The sequence below is a fragment of the Aquila chrysaetos genome, chromosome 6 (genome assembly GCF_900496995.4).
Source record: "Aquila chrysaetos chrysaetos chromosome 6, bAquChr1.4, whole genome shotgun sequence".
Classification (NCBI taxonomy): Eukaryota; Metazoa; Chordata; class Aves; order Accipitriformes; family Accipitridae; genus Aquila; species Aquila chrysaetos.
This window is the reverse complement of record NC_044009.1, coordinates 5904431-5914902: the sequence shown is the minus strand read 5'-3', so window position 1 is coordinate 5914902 and position 10472 is coordinate 5904431. Positions and strand designations below refer to the sequence as shown.

At 50.5% G+C, this 10472-nt stretch overlaps 1 protein-coding gene and 1 long non-coding RNA gene across 2 annotated transcripts; both read left to right on the top strand.

Moving 5' to 3' along the window:
- The first annotated feature begins 16 nt into the window (after positions 1 to 16).
- On the top strand, positions 17 to 1834 carry LOC121233374. The gene is made up of 3 exons (XR_005932609.1): positions 17 to 328; positions 591 to 704; positions 1509 to 1834. It is a non-coding gene; the product is annotated as an uncharacterized LOC121233374 (long non-coding RNA).
- Positions 1835 to 2191: 357 nt separating this feature from the next.
- On the top strand, positions 2192 to 8816 carry SRM (spermidine synthase). The gene is made up of 8 exons (XM_030018790.1): positions 2192 to 2445; positions 2632 to 2752; positions 3095 to 3187; positions 4403 to 4556; positions 5412 to 5495; positions 5829 to 5974; positions 6899 to 7021; positions 7609 to 8816. The coding sequence occupies exons 1-8, from the start codon at positions 2300 to 2302 to the stop codon at positions 7624 to 7626; spliced, it is 885 nt and encodes a 294-aa protein (XP_029874650.1). The 5' UTR covers positions 2192 to 2299; the 3' UTR covers positions 7627 to 8816.
- Positions 8817 to 10472: the final 1656 nt, after the last annotated feature.

Here is a 10472-nt window from a genome sequence, read left to right as displayed (position 1 = left end):
TTATGTCACTTTTATTATATTCACATTGGGTTTTTTCTAATTATACTCACAATGTTGCTTTCTTTCTAATTTTGACAATTTCTCCTGTGTCCTCAAACACAGTTAGGCTAAACTTCTCACTTCTTGGAGTTGCTTGAAGTCCAGAACCAGCATGTCAGTGAAGTACATGAGGAACCTCTTGGCATGTCTAAAGCCAGCACAAAAATAATAGGTTCAGTAGATGTGACTGAAACCCCAGCAGTCCAGAGGAGGAAATAAGGCTGGACTGTCTTTTCTGTTAGATCTTGCTTACAAATTGAACTGCACAGCTCATCTCTTACAAGACAAGGTAATATGAAAAATTATGTGTTTACCTGGCAGCATTTGTGTATCTTTAAGCAAAGATGTTATTTTAGGGGGAAAAAAAGAGGGTACTTTTTGGATCAGAGACCAGTGGTTTCACCGTAAGTTACAGAGTGAAAGCAATAGCATTAGGTAGAAGGTAAAAACACGGAGTGCAGCATTGGGTTGGGGAAAGCCAGTGAGGTTCTGTGCTGCAACTGAATGTCAGTACAGCTATACTAACATGTCAAAGTTTTAAATACCTGCAGTGAGTTATCCTGAAGTCTCTGTAGAAAGGGTATGAGCCCGTAATGGGATGGATGGATGGCAGAGCTTATTCTAAATGCTGACAGCTGAAGGCTGGTAATGCTGCTGTGAAAGAGGTAAGCAACATTACAGTTTAATAGTTGGGAGTACTGAAGGGTAGGGCTGAGGTGACTTTGCTTAAAGCCACATTAAATCAGTGGCAGAGCTGCTTCCTGGATTACTGGTCACTGTGCTGACCAGTAGATCTTGCTCCCTTTCCCAGAGGCCTTCTCTTTACTCTGTGATTTCCTTTTCTGACTAAGGATTTTCCATTCCATGCTCACCTGTTTTGGCAGTGACAGAATTTACTTCTCTGACTGTTAGGCTAGGTGCAAGGACTGAGTGGGTAGTGGTAAAAACTTCCCTCTCCGTTCCTAACCCGAGAGCTTTATTATACAAAGACTGTGAGGAGGTTTGGGATTTTGTTTGTTTGTTTGTTTGTTTTCAATCTTTTCCCATATTTCTGGCGAGTAGGGAGCAGAAGGAACAGAGGAGGGTTTTTCCTCCTTAGGTATCATAGTGTGAACAGTGCCAACTGAGCAGCATTGTAATGGTGGAACAGAGTCCCTTTCTGCTCATAAAATCTGCTTGCATGGCTGATTATTGGAGAATGTTTTTGAAAAGAGGCAGTTAAGTAGCAATTGTCTCTAAGTGCATTTGCAGGGGCTGCCAATTCCCCTTCTTGTCAGCTTTGCCACTTCTGGTATTTCTGTAACAATTACGTCTCACCAAAAGCCCCACTGGCTGCAGAGGTATTAAAATTACTGTAGTTTCTTTTAAATCCTCTACATAAAATTCCATGCAAGGTGACATTTCAAGGATGATCTGAATTTTAAACTTTTTCTGTTTGCCCGTTATGAGTTGCGGTTTAACTGCCCTAGGTTTTAAAAATGTCTTCAGTGGAAGTGACTAGCAAATCCATGCTTGCTTTATTCACCTGGTTACACCTATGAATCGGACGAAGTTGTAGCACTAGAATCCCATAATCTAAGACTATTTTGCAACCGTGCAGCAGTTTGTTCGAGGAGATCTCTGCATAACCCGGCTGGAGAGCTACTCTTGGTGAGTTTCTCCCAGGGTCTGCCCTCCGCAGCACGCACCGCGTTTTGTAACGCTTCCCGGTGCACGCCGGGGCACACGAACGCTAGAAGGGAATCTGCTTTTACAACGTCTAACCCTTAAAACCTTCAAATGAGACTTTTTTTTTTTTTTTTTTTTTTTTTTTTTGCCTCCCCCTCCCCGAGCGTTGTTAGTCACTCGCGTTTCTGCGGCCGGCGGAGCTTTGCCCTTGTGGCGCGGGGGGGCCGCGGGGAGCCGGCCGCCCCCTGCCCGGGCCGGGCGCGTAGTGACGGCAGCCCTAGCGTGGGGAGGGGGCGGGGGACGGACGGACGGACGGACGGACGGACGCGCCCTTCCACCGCCGGGGCGGGGGGGGGTGCTCCGCTCCGGGCGCGCCACCCCACGTGGCCTCGGGGCGCCGGCCGTTCTACCCTGCTGGCGCCGGCGTCACCGCCGCCTTGGGCCAATGGGGGCGCGGCGGCGCGCGTCCCGCCAATAAGGGAGCGGCGGCGCGCGCGCTGGCGGCCGGGGGCGGGGCGGCGCGTGGGCCCCTCTGCTCGGCTCCCGCGCCGGCGGGGTCAGGCGGCGGCGGCGGCGGCCGGGCCGGGCCGGGATGGAGCGAGGCGCGGCGGCGCTGATCCGTGAGGGCTGGTTCCGCGAAACGTGCCGGCTGTGGCCGGGGCAGGCCATGTCGCTGCAGGTGGAGGAGCTCCTGCACCACCAGCGCTCCCGCTACCAGGAGATACTCGTCTTCCGCAGGTGCGGCGCGGACGGGAGGGCGGCCCCGGGCGGCGGCGGCGGCGACGGCGGCGGGGGGGCGGACGGGCGGGCTCGGCGCCCAGCGCCATGCGGTGGGGCCTGGCGGCGCTGGGAGGGGGGCGGAGGAGCGCGGCCCCGGGCCCGGGGCGCGGGCCGGCTCCAACCCCGCTTCCCCGCTCTGCCCAGCACCACCTACGGCAACGTCCTGGTCCTGGACGGGGTGATCCAGTGCACGGAGCGGGACGAGTTCTCCTACCAGGAAATGATCGCCAACCTGCCCCTCTGCAGCCACCCCGACCCCCGCAAGGTGAGTCGTCCCCGGCCCCCTCCGCGGGGTCTCCCCAGCCGGGGCCCGTGAGCCGGCCCCGGGGCCCGCAGACCGGCCCCCCGTCCTCCCAACCGGCCCCGTCAGGGCTGCCGCGGCGAGAGCCCGGCGCGGGCCGTCGTTTCTGGTGCACCTATGCTCGGCGCTTGACAGAGCGTCGCGGTCAGCCCTCGTGGACCCCCGGAGCACATCTCCAAGCGCCGCGGCGGGACGAGCCCGGCGGGCTGCTGGGTTTCGAGCCATCCTCCTTAGGCCGTGCCGTGAAAGTTCGTTCCGTGAGCAGACCCCGCTGATGGCAGGTTTTTCTGCCCTCTCCTCTCCCAGGTGCTGATCATCGGTGGCGGCGACGGGGGAGTGCTGCGAGAGGTGGTGAAACACCCAACCGTGGAGTCCGTGGTGCAGTGCGAAATCGATGAGGTGCGTTGGGCTCCCAGCTGCCTGGAGGTGCCCCGGGGCTTCGGTCGGACGGGCGGGCTGCCCGGCAAAAAGCAGCCCTACTTCACAGCATCCACGGGAGCTGCTGTTTCACCTGCTGTCCCTTGTCAGTAGCGAGTGCCTTTGCTGCCGGTTCTGCTGGCGTGACACTGACAGCGCCACCTTTTTGCCTTACGAGTCATCTACGTGGCAGCTGGCTGCCTCTTTCATGTGATTTCTTTCACACACGTACGGCAGAGGCCCTTCCAGGCCAGCGTGGGCCAAACATGGGATCTGGAGGAGGAGAGCTCTGGCTTTGCGAAGGTGCTGCTTTTCCTTCTTCCCCGATGCAGAGCAGAGTGCCGCTCCTGCCAGAGGAGGATGGTGGCTTTGTTAAGCAGGCTCCTGCGACTGAAAGCAGGAAATAAGCAGGGGGTATTTGTTTCCGTGATAGATGGGCTGGTCTTCCTCCTGCTATTGGTCAGATTGTTTTGATATTTTACTTTCTTAGAAAGTTTTGCTGTCTCCTCGAAGTGAGGCTGTATTAGGAATGGGAACCACTGCCGTACAAGACTGTGTACGCTGTCTGCCAAGCTAAGTAGGCATATGTGCCTGGTTTTGAACAAGCACTGCCTGACACCAGCATATTTTTTTGTCTCTGCCAGCTGTGAGAAGCTGGTAGCGTTCAGTACAATTGCTGGGCCTAGAGCAGTGACTGTCTAACCATTTTAAAAAGAAAACTGCGTCTTATGTGGGGATTGATGTAATGACTATAGAGCAGAGGTGGAAATATTTCTCATCTTGCATCCAGAAACCTGCTGGCGTGGTTTTATTTAGGAAAAAAAAAAAAAAGTCCTTAGCTGAGATCACCTCTGCAAGTGATGTCCACAGGGAAAAGGAGCACAGAGCAGACAGATCTGTAATTGTATTCTCTTAGTTCCTCAGGGAGCTTTTGAAGCTCTAAGTTCTTCTTGTTGAGTTTGGCAAGGACAGACCAACAGTGTCACTGAACCCTGAGGCCGTAGGAAACAGTTGAGTGTAGCTTGTTGGCTAAAGATGCTGACAGCTCTTGAGGATCTAGCTAGTGTGTTGGATTTGTGCTGAAGGCATGGAAGGAAATGACTCATTGTGCTGTTCTTTCAGCTGCAGCTGCACAGTAGCCTGAGAAGTAGCTCCTCGTAGCCCCCCGCTGACCCACTTGTGCTCTCTGTGTTGCAGGATGTGATCCAGGTATCTAAGAAATACCTCCCAGGGATGGCAGTGGGATATTCCAGCGCTAAGCTGACCTTGCATGTGGGAGATGGTTTCGAGTTCATGAAACAAAATCAAGAAGCCTTTGATGTGATTATCACGGACTCGTCTGACCCCATGGGTAAGAATTCTGGCCATAAAAGGGTACTGCTTTTCACACTTCTCCTTTTCTCTTCTGCCTACCTCTTGGAAGTAATGCTAGCCTGCCCAGGCTCCTTTCAAGTGAAAAGACTGTCACTGACTCGGTTGTTTTGGTAGAGAAAGGAAAGGATGAAGACAGGAAATGGTATTAGCAAGGCTTCAAGCCAGCTGTCATGTTTCTCTCCTCAAGATTCAACTCCAGCAGCTATTGCTTCTGACAGAGAATTGATCCTTGAGTCCAGTAGTCCCACGGGGGATACAGCACCACGCTGGCAAAGACAGCTTTGCACATGTGCCTGCTAACGGAGCAGCGGCTCACGTGCTGTCAGTGTAGCTACCTAGCCTAAAGACGGCTGTGGTGAGGTTGGTGTATTTCTGAAGGGGAAAACTGAGGTAGAGAGGGACTTAATGTACTTATGGCACCTTGTTTTAGGGACCTAACGACAAGTGCCTGAGTCACCTTTGCTCTTGCTATAGTCAACGCAAAGAGAGGTGTCTCTAAAAGGCAGTGTGGAGCCAGAGTTCTGTTTAAAAAATGCTCACTGAAGCAAGAGGCAGCTGCTAGGACTTTCTTTGATACAAAGGTCCTGGGCTTGCTGCTTGAGCAAAGCTAAAATCCTGATGGTTTTGCTGTGCCAGGTGCATGCTGGGGTTCACCCAGGGTCAAAACTTTTTGCTTCCAGATTATCTTGCAACACTTGTGATCACTGAAAAGCCATTTGAAATGTCACTTTTCCAGTGCAGTCCCTGTGTAGCTTGGGCATTTGGAAAACTCTCAGAAGCCTACCATCTTAGTCTCTCTATAGACATATCTCTTTACTCACTTTTCTCCCAGGTCCTGCAGAAAGCTTATTCAAAGAATCTTACTACCAGCTGATGAAGACAGCCCTGCGAGAAGATGGGATTCTTTGCTGCCAAGGTGAGGATGCTGTCTCTGGGCAGAGACTGATGCCAGGTCATTGCATGCAAAGTGTGAGGCACAAAGGGGACTCTTTTCCTGGGGAGACATGATGCAGGGAGTGAAATCCATTTCAGCTCCCAGGTACAGGAGTGCTTTTGTATACGTCAACTCGTTAGCTGCTGGACTGCGCTTAGTAAAACTGGCATAAGGGTCTTATCTTGCCTTTGAAACCGCATGAGCTGTGCGGAATGGAGCAGGTTTGGACTTGGAACCACTGTTAACCTGGCACAGGCCTGTGCAGAGAAGAGGGGCAGCTCTCACCTTGCATCGTGTCTTCCTTTCTCCCTGTAGGTGAGTGCCAGTGGCTGCACCTGGATCTCATTAAGGAGATGCGTCAGTTCTGCAAGTCTCTGTTCCCTGTTGTGGAATACGCCTATTGCACCATCCCCACATATCCCAGCGGGCAGATTGGCTTCATGCTCTGCAGCAAGAACCCAGTGAGTTTCAGGCACCTGAAGTGCCCTTTTCCACTCCCTGAAAGCACCCGCAGAGCCTGCCTCAGGCTGTCCCTTACAGAGCTTGAGCTGTGGCACTGAGCTCTCCCAGCTGTGGGGCCTCTAGACTCATGCTGGGCCTTGGCTCCACCAGCCCAGGGCTCCAGAGCTGCAATGCAGCTTGCTCAGTGCTGAATGAAGTGCAGAATTGACCAGTAACGTAACCACTTGCCTTAGAAAAGGACACGATTTTCTCTCTAGTATAACAAAATTGGAAGGGAGAAAGCCACTACCAATTTCCAGAGCCTGTTAAGGCTTTGGCTTATTGATGCTGGCTGTTATGAAGTGAGCACCTGCTTAATAAGAGTCAGCTTGCCACTGGTAATCTGCTCATCCAGAAGCCACCAAGTGAGAGTCAGTGTTAGGATGTGGGCTGGTAACTCTGTGTCAGACCACTGAGGTCTGCTCTCTTCCCAATCTGCTGCATTACAGCAAGCCTGTAATGCAACTGTCACGTTGGTTTAGGGAGCCAGCGGCACTTCTGCTGCTGTGTTTGATTTATCTGGGGCACTGGCAGCATGCACTGTGCCTCAGTTAACGCAGACGTGAATTCTGCTCTGAGGAGCAAAAGCCTTGCTTCTTACATGCTCAGGCACAATCTGACAGCTTCATCTGGCACATGGCTCACACACAGTCTGACCTCATACACTGACATCTGTGAATAAGGGCTAGTCACACGAGCTACAGAGTGTAAACTCCAGCCCTTGGGGCTGGAGCTGTGCAGAACCTTTGACCTCATACTGGAACAGAAAGTCATCTGTTTTCCTGCGAGTCCTCTCGGTTCTCTGCCATGAATCAGGATGCCTGTCACACAGCCTTTTGCTTGTAACCCAAACGCTACAGAGCTATCTGGCTTCTTTTTTGCAGAACACAAATTTCCGGGAGCCTGTACAGCAGCTCTCACAGCAACAAGTAGAGGAGAGGAGTCTGAAATACTACAACTCTGACATTCATCGGGCAGCTTTCATTCTGCCAGAGTTTGCACGGAAGGTAAGCAAGGCTGTGCTGCTATTCCTCCATCAAGGATGAGTTATGACTTTTCTTCGGCAGGAGTGGGAGTATACAGGACTGAGGATTTCCTGCAGCCCTAAAGGCTTCTGTGGGCAAGTTGGAACAGGACAGCATTTTGTATGACATAGCAGAGTATGAGTCAGTCTGAGAAGGCTGGAGTTCAGTTTGGAACTGTTCTTTGTGTTGATGTCCCATACCTTGATGGCAGATCACTCCTAATTCACCTACCAAAACTAAGTCCAAGAGCCTGCAGAACTGGTGTTTCCCATTGGAACGCTCCGAAAGTCTTGGATAAAATGTGGCTGTGGCTTGTAGCGCAAACCAGAGGGTAAAGAAAGGATGCTCTAGCATAGTTCAGTCTGCCTTCTTGAAGGATAGTCTGTATTTCTGCATCATTCCATCATCTCCTAACTTGGTTGCAACTGCACGTTCCAGAAAAAAAACTTAGAGTGTCCTAGGAATGAAGGCAAATGCCCTGGTTGTGTTTCAGTGCCGTATTTCTGTTAAAGACTGGTAGAGCTGCAGCAGGTCCATCCTGACACTTTTTTGTCTTTGCCTGTCTCCAGGCCCTGAGCGATGTGTGAGACTGAGAAGCTGCTTCCTTCCTTCAAGTTGGACCCTGAGATCGCCAGTGATGTGGCTGGGACCTTCCCAGCAGACTGCAGATTTGCTCTCCACTGTGTGGGATTGTTTAACCCTTTGCCAGCCAACATTCCCTTTGATGATGTGTTAAAGATGATGGGGCATAAGCCAGATAAGACTATTGAAAAGGTCCAGTGACTTATTGCGTGAGGTCAAAACTGTTCTTTCCAGTGCTGGAAACGTAAGATGTCTTTTTCCTTTCTCTCCTCCCTGCACCCATTCTAAATTCTCCCCTCCCTGTGTCCCCCCTCCTACCTCCACCCCCTGCAACTGACATGATGTATTTATAACTGACATGTATTTCTGTCTGGTGATCTTCTGAAACCTGGGAAGAGTCCAGAAGGGTCACTGACTCGGCCTTAAGCACAGAGAGCGAGAGCTTTGTGCGCAAAGTTAGCTTGCTCTCTCCTCATAGGAGCTCCCTGCTGCTGAGACGTTTTGACTGGTAATGGGTCTGAGCCTTCACGTCCCACTGCCCTTCTGCGACACCTGCACTGTTCTGCAGCACAGTTGGAGAAGTCACAGTGCAAACTGTTGCCATTCACAATAGGTCTCCCTCCAACCCTGATGGAGTAGCAGTATTAAACACCAGCCAGGCAGGCTGGCAGCAGTCTTGTGGCTTTTTTTTTTTTTTTTTTTTTTTTTTTTTTTTAAATTGGTTGGACACAGAAGTGCTGAGGTACTGACAGGCTGACTCCTGTTCTTACCTCTGCTGTCAGAGTGGTTCCAAAGAATGTTTATCAATATGGTGATAGGCGCTTTATATATATAAATATAAATATATATATATATATATAAAAAACAAACCTTACATCCATTGCCTGCTGTTAAGTACTGATGCTGGGGAGTCAGTTGTGCTGACAAATTTCTCATCTCAATCATGCTGAGATGCCTCAGGCCTGGGTATTTGCTAGTCCTTAGGAGGCATCATTATTTCTAATGCTGCCCCCAGAATCCCCAGATGCATAAGTTGTTTTTCGCTGTACTCTGTTGTGAGATGGATCTGCCTCCACTTCACTTTTGTTTTAAAGACTCCGTACCACCGCTGTGCAGTGGGTATCTTCCCAGCACAACCACTGTACAGTTGTCACTCCCTTGCAATCAATTAAACACTTGGCTCTGGTTAAGGTGACATCAGTGTGGGTTGGTGTCCTTCTTTGGAGAGAGTGTGGGGGTGGAAACGAGATCCTGAAAGTTTGCTGTGCTTGTCAGAAGACATCCAGGGGCACTCTGTAGTTGGTCTGACTTCCTCTCTCCCTTGTCTCTAGGGATGACAAGTTACCATCAAAAATGAGCTCTGAAGAGTGATCCCATTGCATGTTTTGTATTGTAACCTGACTGCATGATAGCGCCAGCTTCTGTCATCCTCTATGCTGCAGAAGTCAGTACCTTCTATCCAAGCTATTCCCTAGTCCAAATGCTGCCTCCGGTACAGCCTTCCAAGCTGTTTTCTAGCTGCCCATCTCCCTGCTAGTGTCATGTAATTCCTGTCAATCACTGGCCCCACTCAGTTGCACCATCCTTTCCTCTGCAAAAATTGTGGCGGCTTAGTGGCTCCGAGGGCCTGAACCAAGTACTGAACTCAAGCTGAACAGGCTGGGAAGAGTCGCTAGGTGGCATCAGGAGAAGACAAAAAAGCTCTTTCTGAGGGAGGTTTTTTTAGCTTGATAAGAGAAAACTAGAAGGAGCAGACTTTTGCAAAGGTTGGGGTTGAGCTTTACTATAATTGTGACCCTACAAACAGCATAGGTGGTGCAGCCACTGTGTGCCTCCAGCAAGGGACTTCTGTGGTGTCGGTACCAACCCTCCTACTTTTCTCCCGTTTCTGATGAGACTTACCACTTCTTTCCCAATGCCCCCTTCTACTACCAGTATCAGTACAGCTTCTTTGTGGTCATAAGGGTTTGCAAAGCATTGCTAAGCTGCTGAGCTGACTCTGGATCTCTGTATTCTTGTGTTGAGAAGATTACATCCATTTTGTCTCTTAATTGTCTGGGTAGCTGTCTCCTTTCTGCCACAGCTACTGATTAGTTAGGGCTATTGAGGCATTTTCATTGCTCAATTCTTGTATTTTTACTAGAAAGAGCAGACCAGTAATGGAGGCTGGTTCTAGCTACCCTTGTTTAAATTGCTGTGGAACCTGAACCCCATTCAGTCCTTCATCCTTGACAGAAAACTACCTCTAGCACTCTCTCTCCCCTCGAATGGGAATCAAGATCAGGACTGTAGTCCAGGAAGGCCTTAGAACAGCTGCCAACTAGTAACAAGCTCAAGCCTTCCACCCACCCTTGGTGAGTACAACAATGCCCAGGAGGGAAAGACCTTCCTCAAACCTGTTACTAGCCTCCACGCAGCTAATTACTCCTTCTGTTTCTCTGAGCTCTCTCCAAATTTGTAAGTTCAGTGAGTGGCCAGTGATGAGAGCAGGAAGACAAGGCTGTTTGCCATCTAAGTCACACATACTCTGTCCATAGAGTCCTATATATAGTTTCCGAGTCACTCCAAATCACTGTTCTTTACAGGCAGTTTCAAATACTTCAGTGCCTTGCAATAGGTGAAGATGGAGATCAGTACCTAAATCAAGCACTCATTAACGATGCAGCAAGAGAGTGAGCAAGAGTTTGTGCATCTGCAGCTCGTTCCATCTGAGCAGCTCTGAGCACTTTATGACTGTTAGTCACCCCTGTGCTGAGAGCTGCCACAAGGTCTACATGCTGTTTAAGCTGCTAGAATGGTATTTGGCATGGCAGTCATCTCGGGCAATTGTGTCTACAGTCTGATTATCCCT